An 18,505-nucleotide genomic window follows, 5' to 3' on the forward strand; every position below is an offset into this window, starting at 1 on the left:
ACATTATGGTAATTCTTACACAACTTTACTATGTCCTAAATGAAATCACTGTTGAAGTACTCCTGACATATGGATGATTAGCTTTAAGAGGAAAAGATGGTTGGCGACTGAAGAGTTGCCTAACAGTCCAGACAGAACAACTGTGCCAAGATACCAACAGAATTATCCTGCAAAACCTACTTCTTTCCTTCAAGCAAAGGCTGCCGTGGACCTGGAGAAAGCATCAATTTTGTAGTGTTTGGTAAAGGTGTGTGCAGGGGAAGGAACTGCAGCTTCTCAGACCTCGAGTCTATTCCTTTGCAAAATGCCCGAGGAAGCTGCTGCACTAGTGGAATGCACTTCATGGCAGGAAGGCAAGGTCTTACCACACAAGTAGCAGAAAAAGACAGCCTTAGAAATCCAAGCTGCAACAGTTTATGTGGAGACAGACTGGCCCAGATTAGATCTTATAAATGGTTTAAATAGTTGGTCAGTCTTTCAAAAGGATTTAATTTTGTCCAGATAAAATTTGAGTTGCCTGTAAATGTCCACAGAATGCAAGATCCTTTCTCCCTGTTTTGTGAATTTGGAAACAAAGTGGGAAGATGAAAAAACTGATTGAGGGACAACTTGTTCACTACCTCAGGCATGAAGGATGGATTAGCCCAGAGTCTCATCCTGTTTGCTTAACAAAAAAAAAAAAAAAGGGGGGGGGGGAATGGCCATGAATGACATCTTGTAACTCAGAAGCTCTCCTATCAGAGATGAGAGCCAAGAGAAGGATAGTTTTCAAAGTACAGAATTTTAGTGAAGCAGAAAATTATGGTTCAAAAGGAGGCAATTAAGCTTTTCTAGCACAAAGTTAGGATCCTAAGGGGGAAAGGGGGAGAGGTGGGTTTCCTCAGTGAGTTAAGCTGCAGGAGTCCCTTGAGGAATGGCCTGACCTCTGCCCTAGCCATAAGTGGAGGACTAATGAGGAGTCAGGCACTGATAGTGGACAGGTAAGCTTTTACAGAAGAGTAAGCTAAACCTGAAAATAAAGTAGTGCACACGGATACTGCAGTGCAGCAAGAACTTGCGTTAACAGTGGGTCTTTACTATGTTTATAGCACCAACAAGAAAGAAAACCTTTTCCGTTTGGCTGTATAAGATTTTCTTTTAGTGGGTTTCCTGGCCTTTTGTAAGACTTGAGCAACCACTTCAGACATGAGATGTCTTTGAGGAATTAAAATCTCATCGTCCACAGAGTCAAGTTGAGATGCAAGATTTAGTTGAAGCAGTACTCCTTTTTGCAGAGTTATCAGGTCTGGTTGGAGAGGAATTCTTCTGCACTTTCCTTTTATCGGGTAAATCATCAGGGGAAACCAATGCTTTCTTGGCCAAAATGGTGCCAGCAAAAAGATTTTAGGTGCTTCCATTTGTGCCTTGAGGAAAATTTTTGGAAAAAGAGGCAGAGGAGGAAAAGCATAGGGGATCTTCCCTGTAACTGGAAGGAAAACATGTGTGTCCTCCAGGCTGAGGAACAAGGGTCCCTGGGGCAGAACTAGGGGAGCTGATGGTTGGTTGGTAATGAAAAAAAGGTCTGTGAGGAGTGCCCTACTGAAGGGTGATCATCCAGAAAACCTCTCTGTTTAAAGTCCATTCATGGGATCCTTCAGTGAGCGGCATAACAGTCTGCTAACCCACTGCCCTGAGAAGGGATGTATGTTGCTGGGAGTATGATGCTTATCTGGGTTGCCAAGTTCCATGCTTCCTGTGCTAATGTGCACAGTTGCTAAGACCTGGTGTTTCCCTGTTTACATACCACATGATTGGGTTGTCTGTGCCCTCTAAGAGTGGCCCGGGTTTCCACAGGTGGGCAAAGATCTGAAGAACTTGCAGAACAGCCCTCATATCCTTCAGATTGATATGCTGTCCTTACATTCACCCCTGCAGTGTTCATAACTTATAGAATTCCCTGCTGTGGAAGCCAGTCACCCAGCTAGTCTACCAAAGTCTACTGTTGCTTTAAAGTATGCTGAATATCACCTAAATGGTCCTTGCATAGCATACGACATAAAGGTGATGTTCAGAAGTACCATCCTCATAACTTCTTTGCCACCAGTCCAAACGCTGTTTTTAACCGTAGGTCTGTTTGCCCCAGTCTGTCTTCTGCCATTTGTTTCTATTATGCTTGTATTCCGGTGAATATTCCTATTTGCTGAAGTCCTCACATGTAGAGATAAGTACCCAGTTGGGTTTTTTGTTCTTTTCCTTGAATTTCTTGTGCTGTTTTGGGGGGGGGGGGGTTATTATCATCCAGGAAGGGTAAATGCCAGTGTGGGAGCCAGATTCCCCATAAAGACAGTCACGATAAGTGCCTTTTTTGTCTAGGAGCTTCTCATGACCATACAACTTGTTCGATTTGTCAGGCATTTGTCCCAAAAACTCGTCATAGTAGGCTTTCTTCCATTTCACTGTTAACCTGAAAACCAGTATATTAACCTTCTTGCTAAAGATACTATGGATGGAAACTCCCATCCCAAGGGTCAGTCGTCAGGGAAGATGGTGAAAAAAGCAAGACTGGAATCTTCTGCTGTCCAGCCTCTGGCAGTTGTTTCTCCAGAGGTAGTTACAAACCTGGAGGCTCGCCTGGCTATGCTGTCGGATTTCTCTGTAGAGTCCAGGTTGGAGACACAGTAGAGGATCTGGCAGGCAGCATGTCCAATGAGACTCTTGCAGGCGTCCATTTCGGATGTTCGAGGGAACCACGGTTGATTGTTTGAGGGGTCTAGGGGAGTTCCTCAGGTTCTTCTTAGGGAAGTTGCTCATATTATGGTTGTGGAATGCCATTCTGAGTCAGAGCATTCTTAGTTCTCTAGGATGGACATTTCCTTAAAAAAAAAAAAAAAAAAAAAAAGGAAACTAAACATGCTTCTTCTGCTCCTAGGGATCCACAAGGTGAGTGACATGTCTTTACTCAGGCGTTATTTAATGCTTTATTATTATTGTTAAGGCCTCCTCAAGAGGTTTCAGTTCTTGCTCCTCTTCTACACTGAGGAAGATTTGGATTCTAATGAAGAATCCCTTACTTATTCTACTCAGATTCCTTCTCTTTTAGACTACGGGTCTGAGGAGGAGGAATCTAATAGTCCAGATACTCCTAAGAAATTTCCTTTGAGGGACACTACCTCTAGGACGATGGAATTTTTTAAAGTGGGACAGTGCCCAGGTTTCTGATATCCATAAGTACTATGGGTTACAGCAGATGGAATCTCCTAAACCTACGGCTGTCTTGGCTACTTTACTGTATGTTTTTTTCCAATGCCTCTAAAGCACATAATTGTCTGACCTCTGCTCCCAAGAAGTCTGATAGGTTTTATAGGGTGCCTGAGGATTGCTCCTTTTTGTTCAAATGTCCTGCTGCTGATCCCTCTGTGGTGTATGTAGCCTCTGATAAGCTGTCTCAATTGCCTCCTTTGTCCAATCTACTGCCTTCTGACAAGGGCAGAATAACCAAGGACAGGCTGGGTAAGATTTATACTCTGGCTACCCTGGCTTTTAGGGCTATTAATTATCAGACCCATATATCTAGGTATGTGCTGGCTCTTCTTTCTCTGGCTTGTCAGCTATTTTCTGATCTTCCAGACTCAAGAGTAAATCTTCTGCTCTTTCCCTGCTAGTTTCTTCCTGTCAAGCAGTTTGTCATTCTATAAAATGTAGTTATGATGCAGTGGATGCCTCCTCTAGAGCTGCTTTTGGTTCAGTACTAAGGAGGTATTCTTAGCTTAGGCTTCAACCTTTACCCAATGATATTAAGGCTAAGTTGATGGATTCTCCTCTGGATAATAAACTTTTGTTTGAGGAGGCAGCTGCTGGTTTAAGTCTGTTCAGGAGAAGGAGAAGGGATTACAGGGACTTAAACATGTCTGTTTCTCCTGTGCCTAAATTTCAAAGAAACTATTCTTCTAAGCCAGCCTTTGTTCGTAGGCAATCTAACCCTCCTACTAAAGGTAAAAAGGGTGGTAAACAGGCTCCTCCTGCTAAGCCACCCAGACTGCTAGGATTCAAAAGCTTTCCTTTGCTGACAAACCAGATGCTGTCTGACTATCCAACTGTTCCCAGATGCATCTCTTCACCTTTCTCTTTCTCTTCCTATTTGGCTTCGAATCACCCAGGATTCTTGGGTTCTGTCAATCATTTGTCAGGGGTACTCCATGGTGTGGATTTCCTTTTATGCGCATTCCTCAGCCTCCGCAAGAAAGTACAGTTGTGTACACTTACCATAAATGTAGATGCTAGAGTGTATTCACTGTTGCAGTCATTACATTTGGGTTATCTGCTTGCAGGTAGCCCTCAGTCGGCCTGATTAACAAAGTCTTGGGTCCTGCATCGGTTGCTGTCCCTTCTTCCATGATGTCAGGTCGTCAGGGATATAAAACATGCAGTCAATGCCATTACGTCAGTTTTTCGTGCCCCAGATGTCAACTGCCCCCCTAATGGGAAGCAATTAAATATAGAAGTACAATAATATACCAACAAAACAGCAAAAGCACCAAAAAGGCTTTAAAGCATAGTAAAAGAAAGTAGAGGTATAGCCAAATGAAGTTAGGGGGCTGGAGGGAGGGTAACTAGGACTGCAACAGTGAATACACTCCAAAATCTACATTTATGGTAAAGTGTACACAACTGTACTATGTTCTTCGTGTTTCACTGTTGCAGTCATTACATTTGGGTAGATTCCCAAAGGTATGGTTGGGAGGAGGAATTTAGGTAGCATCAGGACCAGCAATAAGGCCCTGCAAGACTGCAGTGGCAAAGCCATCTCTGGATTTAGAGAAAATTGGCAAATGATAATGCTTGGTGAAAGTATGTACAGAACTCCAGGTAGCTTCTATGATGTCCCTGGTAAGGATGCCTCTGAGAAAGGCTGTAGAGGTAGATGCAGCCCCCTGGTGGAGTGAGGTGTGATCCCCTGGGGGACAGGTTTTCCGTGGTGCTTATAGCAGAAATTAATGCAATGGCTTATCCATTTAGAAATGGTTTGCTTTGAAATAGCCTTTCCCTCTGCCCCTGCAGAAAATGCCACCAGCACTTGTTCAGATTTCCTTTGAGATTTAGTCCTGTCCAAGTAGAATCTAAGTTGTCTGTGCACATCTAAGGAATGCAGTATCCGTTCCCCTTTATTCTGTGGATTGGGAAAGAAGGTTTGCAAATTAATGGACTGATTAAGAGCCACACTGTATACCACCTTGGGCATGAAGGATGGATTGGTTCTTAGGGACAACCTTTCCACATGAAAGATGATGAAAGGCTCCAATGCCATAAGGGCCTGTAATTCAAATACCCTTCTAGCTGAAGCGATTGCTAAAAGGAAAGCTGTTTTCTAAGAAAAAAAATTTAAGTCTGCAGTAGCAGCTGGCTCAAAAGGAGGTAGAGTGAGCTTCTCCAAAACAAAGTTAAGGTCCCAGGGCTGGGGTTGGAGCTCTCCTGGGTAGTCTCAAATTTTTGGCCCCTCTGAGGAATTGCTTGAGCAGTGGATGAGAGAAGAGGGGAGGTTCTGTGTTATAATGAGCTGAAATGGTGGAGGCGTGGATTTTAAAGGAGGAAAAAGACAGGCCCTTGTGAAGCATCTCAGTTAAGTATTGAAAATCGGAGGTAAATTGGGCACTGCTGTGCTCATCCCTTGAGATTGGTTCCAAGCACAGAATCTTTTCCATTTTTCAGCATAAGATTTTCTAGTACTAGGCCTCCTTGCCTCTAAAATGATATCCATGACAGGTTTACTGAGGGATGGTAAAGGACAGATTATGTAATTAGCCAGGCTGCAAAGTTCAGTGTTAGAAGCTAAGGGTGCAGAATCTGGTTTTCCTGCTGAGACAACAGGGAAGGAGTCTGAGGCAGGTGCCATGGGGATAACAGTGACAACACTGCGCAGCAGGGGGTACCAGTGTTGGCACGGGCAGTCTGGAGCAATCAAAACCATCCTTGGTTTGTCCTGTTTGATTTTTAGTAGAATTTTGGAGAGCAGAGGCAGAGTGGGGAAGGCATAGACTGATGGGTTTTTCCAGCTGAAGGACAGAGCATTCACTTTCCAGGCTTGTTTGTAGAGAGTCCTTGTGCAAAATTTGCCCAATTGGTCGTTCTGGGGACAGGCAAACAGGTCTATATCTGGGCTCCCCCATTCGCTTGTCAACATGTTGAAAATCTTTGGTTCCAGTTTCCACTCGTGTGGGTCCATAAGGTTTCTGCTTAGTCCGTCTGCCAGTGTACTTTATTTTCCTGGCAGGAATTGAGCTTGTAGGTGCACTTGGTAGCTCAAGGCTGTGTTCCACAATGCCATGGCTAGTCTGCAGAGGGGGTATGAATGTGTACCCCCCTGCTTGTTTATGTACCACATAACAGTGGTGTTGTCCGTCTTTACCATTAGTTGTCCTGGAAAAATGTGGTCCTTGAAGGCTGTCCGAGCATTCTGTACAGCTAACATTTCTTTTTGATTGATATGCAGGTGCATTTGACTTGGGTTCCATTTGCCCTGAATGCATTTCCTTGCCAGGTGAGCCCCCCCATGCATAGTCTGATGCATCTGTTGTTAGGGGTTGGGTGGCAGGGGGTGGTGTGAAAGGTAGTCCCTTGTTTTGGAGGTAGGCCTCTGCCCACCAAAGGAACTATAGGCGTAGGCAAGGTATGATAGGAATCATTGCTTGTAGATCCTGAGAATGGTAACACCATAGGCTTTTTACATACCACTGTAGTTTCCTCATTTGCAGTCTTGCATATGGAATTAGAAGAATGCAGGAGGCCATGAACCCCAAGGCTTGCAGTATTTGTCTTGCATATAGCAGGGTTTTTGTGCCCACTTGTTTGAAGTAGGTTGAAAATTGAATTTGTTTCTCTGGTGTGAGGTAAGCCATCTGGGAAGTTGTAATCAAGCTTACTCATAGGAATATAATTTGTTGACAGGGTACCAGGTGCGATTTTTTTTTCGTTTATGGTGTACCCCAGACAAGTTAGAACCCTTTGTACAAAAGCCAGATTATTCAAAAGTATGTCCTGGCTTTCTGCCTGAATTAGACAATCATCCAGGTATGGGTATATTTGAACATTTCTTTGCCTGCAAAATGCAATAGCTGGAGCTAGGCACTTTGTGAATACCACGGGCACAGTAGATAAGTCAAAGGGCAGTGCAGAGAACTGATAGTGCGTGTAGCCTGCTTTGAAGCGTAGGTATCTTCTGCAAAATTCCCCGATTGGGATGTGCAGGTATGCTTCTTTTAAATCTAGTGTTGCCAACCAGGCATCTTTGCCTAGCATAGGAAGTAACTGAAGAGTCAGCATCTTGAATTTTGGAATCTCCAAAAAGGTGTTTACAGTAGACTGGTCCAGGATAGGACGCCATGAATTGTCTTTTCTGGGTACCAGGAAAAGTCTCGAATAGAAACCTTGTCCCTTTTCCTCTTTTGGTACCAGTTTAATAGCCCCCATGCTTAAGAGAAAAAGTACTTGTTTTTGGGCCTCTGCCCACTGATTTGGGGGTAAGTCCGGCCACCCGCTTGGTGTTGGCAACGTGTGGAAGTAAAATCTGTATCCCTGGGACACTATATTTAAAACCCATTTACCTTGGGTAATGAGTTCCCAATTCTTTGCATGAAGAGTAATCTTTCCCCCAAAGGGGCAGTCAGTTGATAAGTGCTTGGAAATTTTAAAAGTAAGTCATTGAGAAAGTTTACCATAGGGGGGAGTCATTCCCAGATTTGGAAGTGGAGGCCCCCCACTGCTTAGTTCTGTGTCTCCCCTGGGACTGAAACCTGGGGTTTTTGCTGTGTCTGGGTTTGGCTTGAGAAGACCTGAAGGGGCTGGAAAGGACCAATTCTTAAAGGGCCAGTGCCTACTAAATCTAGGAGGCTGAACTTGTAAAAAATCTAACAGTTTGCATAGATTTAGCTTCATCTTCCATCTTTTTAAGAACTTCCTCAGTCTTGTTGCCAAACAGGCGGTCCAGATTTAAAGGAGCATCCAACAATTTAGCTTTAACATGATCAGGCAAAAATTGCTCCTTAAGCCAAGCATGCCTTCTGAGCACAGATCCAGTAACAGCAGCCCTGCAAGAGGCCTCTAATGAATCAAAACCACATTGCAAAGTATGTTTTCCAACTTGTTCAGCAAAATGCATTAAATCCTGTAATTCTTTATTTTCCACACAGTCAGGAATCAACATTATTTTCTGCTTAAGCAGTCCAATAACATGTTGCTGATAATTTAACATATGAAACTGGCACTTTAAAGCCCCAATGGCAAAGGTTGCAGAAGTGTAAACCTTCTTACCCCATCTATCCAGCACCCTGGAGTGTCCATCAGAAGGGGGAGGATTTTTAGCAGTAGAAGCCTTAATGCCCTTGGGCCCCTGTGAAATAGTCTCTGGATCTGCAATAGGATTTTTAAAAAGGAAATTGTGGGACTCGGGGACCCTGTAGTATCAGTCAGGTTTTCTGGGAGCAGGAGGCAAGGAATCAGGGACCAAACTAGATTCCGAAAAAGCATCAACAATGTTTAGTACAGGAGGAACAGCTAAAAGCCTATGCTGAGGTAGGAGAAGAAATAAGCCTCTTTTTTGAATCAGAAAAATCCTGGCTTTCCAAGTGGAAATGCTCCCTTAGAGTATGTAAGGTTTCCCCAAAAGAAAAATCCTCAGGAGGGGAAGCAGAGGGAATGAAGTCCTCTGCATCAGAATCTTCATAAGTAGATGAATGCAAATCCAGATCATCAGAAAAATCAGAAAAAAACAGAATCCGGATCAGAAGATTCATAATCAACTTAGAGTTATTAGATCTTCAGCCATTCTTATTTGTTTTTTAGGCACAGAGGCCTGAGCTTGTGGCCTGGGCGTCTGTGTTTTAGGCATGGTTCGAGATTTAGGCCCAAGTAAAGGAGGTGTCGGTTTAATATGCAAGTCCGTAGGCCTGGATACACCCTCAGAAGCCGGTGCCTGCACAGCGGCTCTGGACCCATGCAAGGGAGAGACATACGCAGGTTCCATAGTTGAAGCATCTCACGACATACCGGACTTTGAATGGGTCTCAGTAGAGGCCTGCGAATCAGAAGTAGCGGGTATCAGGGGCTGGGGGAAGTGCCTCACTGAGTACTGGCGAACTGGCGACTGACTTAGAAGCATCATCAGCAGTTTTGGACCTTGGCGGCCTGTCTCTCTATCTTTGCGTTTTTTCGGAATCCCGGTAGTCGGATGGCTAACTGACATTTCTGGAAAATTAAACTGAGAACCGAAATATTTAGAGGCAAAAAAATATACTGATGGATAGTGCGCTGATTAAATAAAGCACAAAACTGACAGCAAGGTACGTCGGGGTCAGGGTCTAGGCAAGGAATAGGGTACGAATGAAAATCTTTGCGAGGTATTTGCTTTCCACAAGTAATGCAATTAACTTTTACTGACATCGGTAAGGAGCAAGAAAAAGTTTCCCCAACAGGGTACTTGGCTTTAGCTGAAGCCTTCGGTTCTGAAACTCGAAAACGAAAATTTCAGGAGTCGGTCGGCCAACCGGCAGTTGCGGACTGCTTCTGCTTCGGGCACCGCATGGCAAGAAAGACTGATGTAATGGCGTTGGCTGCATGTTTTGTACCCCTGACGACCCGACGTCATGGAAGAAGGGACAGCAACTGATGCAGGACCCAAGACTTTGTTAATCAGGCCGAGTGAGGGCTACCTGCAAGCAGATAACCCAAATGTAATGACTGGAACAGTGAAACATGAAGAACATCTTTTTTTTCCCCAGAGGTTCTTTGAGATTTCTTGTCTCAGGGTACTATTCAAGAGGCACCTTTGTCACAAAGGGGGAAGGGGTTTTATTCAAGAATATTACTAGTGCTCAGAATAGAGGGCACTTGGAGAACAATTCCAGACCCCTCTTATCTAAAACACTTTTCTGAAGGTGCCTTCCTTTTGGATGTTGCCCCTTCAGACCCAGTTTCCTCTCTTGCTTCCTCATGCCTTTCTGGTGTGTCTGGATATCAAGGATGCTTATCTCCATATTCCGATCCATCCTCTTTCCAGTAAAGTTTTTGCGTTTCTCTGCTGCTTCCTGACATTTGCCCTTCGGCCTTTCAACTCCCCCATGGGTGTTCACCAAATGCCTCGCTCCTGTGACTGGCTTTCTGCAGGCTTCAAGGGATCCAAATATTTCTCTACCTGGATGACGTGCTGATTCAGGCATCCTCTCCAGAGGTCCTTTTGCAAAATATTCATTTCACCATTTCTCTTCTTCACAGCCTGGGGTTCACGATAAACTTCCAAAAGTCTTTCCTAACTCCTTCTCAGGATCATTCTTTCTGGGTTGCAGGATTCAGAAGGTGCCAGTGCTGGCATACCTGCCTCCTCCAAAGCCCTTAACTCATTTCTTACTTTCAAACTCTTCTTCCCCTGGACTTCTTTATAGCCAGGCAGCTTCTGGGAGCTCTAGGTTTCATGGCTTCCACAATTCCGATGCTAACTCTGGCCAAATTTCTGAAGTCGGTGTGGCTTCAACATGCGGATCCTCTAGACTTTAGTTTCTCTTCTCCCTCGTCTCAAGAAGGAACTTCTATGGTGAATTCATCAGTTGTCTCCAAAACCAGGGCTCTCTTCATCCTCCTCTTCCCTCTCAGGATCTGTTAAGATGCTTCAGAGGTGGGATGGGGAGCAATGTTTGGCTCCCTGAAGGTTACGGAAGTGTGGTCACCTCGCCAGTATAAGAAGCAAATCAACATCAAAGAGATGAGAGCTCTTATGCTGGCTCTTCACGCCTTTCATCATCTTTTCTCTCTGGGGCCTCTTAAGGTATTCACAGACAATACCACAGTTATGTGGTACATCAACAAACGGGGGGAACAAGATCTTACCTCCTTTGCCAGTTGGCACTTCTGGTATGGGATCTGGCTATCCAATATCAAGCGACTCTTCAGGCAGTTTATATTCCTTCAGATCAGAACATTGTGGCAGACACCCTGAGCAGGTCCTTCAGTCAATCCCACAAATGGATGCTTCACTGGACATTGTTCAATAGTGGGGGTACTCCTCAGGTAGATCCCTCTGCCTTCCCTCTGAGCAGACAACTTTTTCTGTTTTGTGCCAGAGTCCCAGGTCCTCTGGTGTGGAAGGTGGACGCCCTCTCATTTTCTTGGAAAGGGATGTTTCTTTATGCATTCCCTGCCCTTCCTCCCATTCTGGGAATCCTTTTCAAGATTCAACAGGTTGCTCCCAAAATCATGTTGATAACTCCCTTTTGGCCACGACAGCACTAGCTCCCTCTACTTCTGCATCTAGCCAAGGGCAATCACCACAAGTTACCTCACAGGGTGGATCTACTCACACAAAACAAGGGATCTCTCATTCATCCCCACCTGTCCATGCTTAAACTAACACTGTGGGTAATAGGGTTTCGATTCCTCAAAGATTTTTTCTGAGGACATAATATAGGTCCTGCAGGAGGCCAGGAAACCTAATACTAGGAAATCCTACTTATCTAAATGTAAGAGGTTTACTATTTGGTGTCTTTCTTTTGACCTGGATCCATTTTCAGTGGATGTTTCCTTGGTTCTTATTTATGTGAGTTGCTCAATGCTGGTTTGGCCTATTCTTCTATTAAGGTCCACTTCTCAGCTCTTTCTACTGTCTGAATTTAACTTCTCCTTTAGCTTCTAGATTTGAGGCTAAGCAATTTCTTAAAGCCATCCTTAATATTAGACCTCCGAGGAAGCCTGTTCCTCCTCCCCTGGGATTTTAATTTCACTCTGCAGAAATTGACTCGGGCTCCTTTCGAGTCTGCTGTTTCAACTTCCTCGCAACATTGTCCTTGGAAGACCGTTCTTTGTTAGCTCTTGCTTCTGCCAGATGGGTGTCTAAGTTGCAAGCTCTTATGGCTTGTCTGCCTTTTTTGATATTCCATGGTGACAGGCTGTCCTTGCATACTAATCTTTCTTTTATGCCTAAGGCGGTTAATGAGTTGTCAATTAATTTGCCTACTTTCCCCCACCCCGTCCGCATTCTGACAGTGAGAGGCTGCATACCTTAGACGTGCATAGACAGCTCAGATTTTATTTGGATAAGACTAATGCTATCAGAAAATCTGATCAGCTGTTTGTTTCCTTTCATCCTAGGTCTTCAGGATTGGACGTTTCCAAGCAAACAACGTCTAAATGGATTTCAAATGCTATTTCTTTTTGTTGCACTTTTCATGGCGAGAGGCATCCTTCTTCTGCAAAGGCTCATTCTCCTACAGCTGTGGCTACTTCTGGTGCTTTTTTCAAGGGCTCAGACACTAATTCTATTCTTGAAGCAGCTATCTGGACTTATACTTTTACCACACACTACAAGCTTGATGGTATCTCCAGAGCTGGTTATGGCTTCATGGAGGGCTCTACAACTGCCTCCTCCTCCTCCCAAGTTCCTTCTCGAGCTTTGGCACTCCCATAAGTCATGAATACGTCAGCGGTGAATGTAAAGACAGTACAGTTGTGTAAAATATTACCATAACAGTAGATGTCCTTGCTTTCACCATTGCAATATTCACTCCCTCCCCCTAGTCCTTTTTCCTTCCTGGATGTGCAGGCTCCCTCTGGTTTTCCTTGGATTGCTGTCCCTGCTGGGGCAATCAGTTCTGAGGATGGTACACCTGAACATCACCTTTACTCCCTACTCTATGTGAGGAGCATTTAGGTGACGTTTAGTGTACATTAAAGCAACAGCAGGCATGGCAGGGTATCCCGTAAGTTATGAATACTGCAGTGGTGAAGGCAAGGACATCTACCGTTATGTAAGATTTTACACAACTGTACTTTTCTTCAAGAACTGAGGTCACCATTTGCCCTGCACTCTGTGTGCTCCTGTTCATGCCCCCCCCAAGCTTTGTTGAAGCTGCCTGTGTGTACCTGTTAAAGAGGAGGTGGTGGCATGAATGGCAATCTAAGTTGAGGATGATCTGTCCCGTAAGGGAGGAGAGGATTCAGGGGTCTGGGGGTAACAGTGCTGGGACCACACAGATTTCAGGTACTACTGGACTTTCTCATGTGAAGTGTTGACAGGGGGAAGCACAGGCATGGTGGCTACCATGAATCCCAAAGTCCTAAGCATTAACCTTGCTCAGCAGTAAGTTGCAGAGGAGAGATTTTGGAAAAAAATGGACAGATTGCAAACTTTCTCCTGGGGGAAGGAAGGCATGCATTTTATTTTTAGGGACCAAGTAGAATTTTTTGCAGTCAGAAGCTGGAGAGTGAAGTGTAGATGCTGAAGAATTTCTAGAAATAGAGCCTGAATCAGTAGGTCATCCAAGTAGGGGAAAATCTGGATTTCTTTATTGCAACAGAAAGCTACCACTGGAAGTAGACACTTTGCAAACAGTCTTGGAGCTGTGAAAAGACAAAAAGGCAGAACAAACTGAAAATGCGAGAAATTACAGAAAAAACTGGGGAATGTTCTGCAAGAAGAAGAATGGATATTGTGTTAGCAGGCACCCTTTAGATTTAGTGACAGAGTGTGAAGATCATTTTGAAAGATGGCACCTTCAAGTAAATGTTTAGGAGAGAGACAAAGGTCTAAGATGCGTCTCCACTGCCCTTCATTGCTTAGGGCAAGAAAAGTCCTGGAGTAAAACCTTCTTCCTGTTAAGTCCTTTGGGACTTGCTTGATGGTGATTCAAGAGGTCTTGAATAGTAGGGGCCAGAAGGGATGTCTGATTTTGAGGAGGTTGTGGCATGCCTTTCACAGGGGGAATATTTTCTAAAGACAACCACCCTTGAAGATGGAGAAGATCCACTTGTCTGTGGTAATAGTTCTCCCACCTGGCCTGGGACAGTGACAGTCTTTCCTTAGCTGATGAGGGAAGGCCACATGCCTAAGTTTTCTGTTTCTTTTTAGGCATGACATCCAGCTGGATAAGACAAAGGTTTGGAACCCTGTCTGACTTCTATTAGAGAACCTGGGATCTCTTCCCTAACTAAAATATGTTTCCTCAGAAATGAGAAGGCACAGTTCCTTGGATGTATCAGCAGTTTGCAAGGCATCAGGAGCCATGCCAACCTCAGACTGGGTCTCAGCAGCAGATAACTGAGAAGTAACCTGACATACGGCAGATTCTGTAACCTCAGCATGTACACTGGAGTCAAACACTGGAATGAAGATCAATTCAAGGCCTCTCTAGTTTTTTCTTCGATGGCAGAGAAACATCCAAAGATCGGTAGTCAGCAATCTTGGACTGATCAAGCAGTTAAGATGCTGGATCTGTAGTTGTTGAGAGTAGAAAGCCTCAACCTAAGGGTCTGGGGAACAAAACTGACAGACTTAATGTGATAGTGTTCAGGGTCTTAGCAAAAAAAATACTTGGTATGAAGTTTTTGTACTGAACCTGCCTACAGTACTTGCATTTACCCTTCCTAGCTGACATCTAACAACTTTCAATAAAATAGAGCAAGTAAAAAAGGAAGGTTCCCAGTGCAGCACTTATCTGGTTAAATGACTGAAGCAAAGGTATAAATGACTAAATGGTGATGGTAAGATAAACTGAGGATCCATGCTTGTACATACAAATGAGTTGAGGTCATGTCAGATGTATGACCTAGGGAGGGGTAGCTTTGACACCCCAATGGTGACAACCCATATCAGGAATACTGCAACAGTGACTTCATTCAGGACATCATCCAATATCAACAAATCAAGTAGAACAGTGAAAACCAGATACTGTAGCTGAAGGAGAAAAAAAGGGACAAAAATGGCATTAAAATAGCTATACCTAGCAAATACAGTGCCCTATGCATTAACAGTCAAAGTTATAAAGACCAGGATATGCAAGCAAAAACAACTCCATATGAACTACTGAATGAAGTTATGACAATTTTAGGTACAATGCAAGTGCTAAGAGTACTATTTCTGGCAAAGGTCAAAGACTGAAGCATTACTAACTTTATGAACTTTCACAGTACCTGACTTAGTAATGTGGTTCATTCCAGTCACAGTTTTATAAACCCTAAACATTTTGAGAAATCAAAGAAAGAAAGAGGCCACAGATTACTCTTTAAGCCCATGGGATACAACACTAATTGTTTCAGGCCTGACTAATTTGCACAGAAAATAACTTCCCATTCCTGGATGAACTGAATAAAGAGTGCTCTTGTTTCTGTACAGCATTTGCTTCAAGTCTCCTAACATAACCATCACCTCTGTACAGCCATTCTAAGTACTCCTTCCACGGTCTGACCTTTTGTCGCTCTCTGGTTACTGGGCTTATGAATAACTCCAGTTCTGAGTGTGCTGGCTTTCTGAAGTCCAAGGTGAGAGATGGTGCTTTTTCCCTTTCCTGGCTGCATATCACCCTTGTTGGCCTGATTCTGTCTTGCAGAATGCTACTAACTCACCATGTTTCTTCCTATTCCTTTTATGTATATAGTGCACTTTGGTACAGGGAATGCAGCCATGATTCTTAGTGTGTGATGTCTCAGTAACTAACACAATGTAAAAGGTAACTGCTATTTATCTAAAGTACAACCAACTCAAGAACACATATGTCAATGTTGCCCTCAGTTCTGACAATGTACACTTACTGGAAGCATCTGCCTTTCCCCCTACTTCACTCTTCTGGGATATTATCCCCAGTTTTGTTGGCTCTTAATGTACTCTTACTCAGTTCTCCAGTGTCATTTCTATGGCATCATGTGACTAAAGACTTGTTCTAGCGCTGGTGGACAGATTTCCCTGCATTTTTTCAACTGACTTGAATGATTAGCAATGGAGGCAAGAGCAAAGAAAAAAATTTCTAATGAATTACATAGGACTGCCTGACTTTTGGGACAGCCACTTGTCATTCCTTCCTTGCACATTTCAAAAATAAATTTCAACAAGTAAAAAAAAGTTTGAAGTGCATAAAACAGATGTCAGATATGCATTCAGATAAAAATTCTCTTACCACATGTGACCACTGGATGCCTGCAGGGAAACATGACTACTGTACTGAAATGCAGGCTGCTCTCTTGATAGCACAGGCTCCTGTATAAAGCAATGCAATACATAATACATCATCAATAAAAGCTCATTACATATACTCAAAACAATTTCACTACTTTTTCCAAAGTCTTGTAAATACGACTTTTAAATCTTGTACTGTTACTGCAATATTAAAACATTTGCCTACTTGAATAAAAATGAAGCACAACTTCAGTGAATATTAAGTACAATCCCAAACACGTACATGTGGACTGTCATGGTCACCTTAGAATGCAAACTTCACTGGTTCCAACCTTTCTTAATCCAGCAAAGAAATATTATAGAAGCAGAGGGATTACCGCTGCAGTACAATTCCTTATTAAATGGAAATAGCGAAAGATGGATACCCATCCTTTTAGTCAGACTTTCAGACTTCAAAGATCTCACCCCACCCTGATGCATCTGAGGTTCTGCTTAAAAGAAGGAACTTTTTGCAGTATCAATTGCCCCCTTTGGTGAAAAAGTGTCAGAAGTGCACCCTGGCTACATGATGACATTTGATACCTGGTCTATAAAACTCACAAGAATCTTGTTCTGCATACATGCTCCCTCATTTACAGCATTTGCACAGTACTGAGAAAAAGGTTCCGGGACATACAAACTAGTTTAGAAACATGAACAGGAAAACAGAAAAGTTACAACAGACAAGTCTGGATATTATACTGGAAATAAAGCCTCCAATACCCATGACCAAAAAGACTAACACTGTCAAGGGGTTTGAGACCCCACTTAGTAACATCTACTGTCACAGTAAGTTTCTCATACATCTGTACTACGTTTATTCTATGGACCGCTGTTGCAGTAAAATTCCCTGTCCACAGAGAGAGTAACAAAGCAATGACATGGATAACCTATAGGGAAGAGATCATAATATGCCTTGCAGAAGGGCAGAGACATATAAATATTTCAGAAAATAGTCAGATTAGCCGTGATCGGAGAAGATGATGATAGAAATTCAAGTCAATGCCTCAAGAATGCCCTAAGCATAGCCATTCTTTACGGCGGCTGCCACTGCTCTGCTAGAGTGGGCTCTGTGGGCTCCAGAGATTTTTTTTGCTGCAATCATAACAGAAGCCAATACAATTAAGCAAGACATTTCAAAAGAGCTTGCTTGGAGACCACTTTAACGGCCCTACCCCAGCACAAAGAGGCCAAAATTCTGGTCTAATTGCCTTCTATCTTTCATTCCGTCAGTGTAACAGCTGATCTGTATCTGGAAAGACAAGCTTCAAAATTTTCTCCATTACTTTGAGGATTTGGGAATATAGTTGGCAAATGAACTGCTTGGCTGACAGTCTGTTCAAAAACACTTTTGGAATAGTTCTAAGGCTAACATTGTTCCTCATGGAATGCCATGTGGTGCTTCTTGCAATCAGATATACTTCTGGCGCTGACATTATTGTCACTAGGTTCAATACTTTCCAAGATGCACATTTCAGTGTCAAAGTACTTTGCTCAGAAGGTGTCAGGAACAGTTCTTCATTGACAAAGTTCAAGTCCCACAGTGAGACACTTGTCTGTTAGGAGATCTAAGGAACATACTCCTTTAAAAATATTTTTACTAAAGAATCAGAGGACAGTGGAGGGTTAACCGGGAGAAGTGTACCTTGGACATTTAAGACTAGCCCCCTGCCAAAAGTTCTGCTATGTACCACAAATGTTGACTTTAGTGTTCTCAATGCCGCTGTAATAACTCCTTGTGATTTCTGGCTGTGAAAGACCTTGGCCAACCCAAATATTAAGACTTCCTCCTCCCAATGGGCAGGTAGACACACTTCCTTGCCACTTTGGGATGTCAAGGTAAAAGGATCAGCAGCTGGTACTAAATTTCTCATGTCTTTCTTGCCCATAACCAAGACAGAAGCCGCATGCTCTCCATAACATAGGCCAGGAGCACAAAACCCCCATACTGCCTGGGAAGGCCAATGTGAGGAAAAATAAGCTGCAAAAGGAGAGTTTAAGAATGGAACCAAGGAAAAAGGGAAGGTGCTCACCCCAACCCAAAGCAAGAAAAGGGGAATGGAGAGAGGGAAAGACTACTGCAACAGTCAAGACGCTCAAACATCCACATTTATGGTAAGTACAACTGTACTATGATCATTGTGTTTCACTGCTGTAATAACTCCTTGGGAGGATTTCCAAAGCTAAGGTTGGGAGGTTGGAGAGAGTACTAAAGTGAAGCCAGGAGGCCCTACAGGATTAAAGCAGAGAACCCAGCTCCAGCTGTAGAAAAGAGGAGAGGTTATAGTGCATCATAAAGGTGTGAACAGAGGGACTATATGCCTACCTCCAGGATTTCCTTGGTATATATACCCCTGTGGAATGCAGCAGTGGCTGCTGTGGCTCTAGTGGAATGCGTCCCAATATGTTGTAGTCATCAGTTTTCCATGATGTCTGTAGCAAATTCTAATAAGGAAAAAATCTATTTGGATATAGTTTGTTTGTTAACTAGGCTGCCCGATTTGTTTGATGCAATGACCACAAACAGTTGGTCTGATTTTTTTTAAATGTATTGTTTTGCCT

At 43.4% G+C, this 18,505-nt stretch overlaps 1 protein-coding gene across 1 annotated transcript in view; it reads right to left on the reverse strand.

Annotated features, from left to right (window-relative positions):
- Positions 1 to 18,505, reverse strand: part of POLDIP2 (DNA polymerase delta interacting protein 2) — a 1,361,368-nt gene that overhangs the window by 255,321 nt on the left and 1,087,542 nt on the right. Inside the window, exon 10 of the mRNA XM_044054380.1 lies at positions 15,906 to 15,985. Coding sequence (XP_043910315.1) covers positions 15,906 to 15,985 — 80 coding nt within the window. The remainder of the gene's footprint in view (positions 1 to 15,905; positions 15,986 to 18,505) is intronic.

This window comes from Protopterus annectens, chromosome 13.part0 (assembly GCF_019279795.1).
Source record: "Protopterus annectens isolate FY-2018-M chromosome 13.part0, PAN1.0, whole genome shotgun sequence".
Classification (NCBI taxonomy): Eukaryota; Metazoa; Chordata; order Ceratodontiformes; family Protopteridae; genus Protopterus; species Protopterus annectens.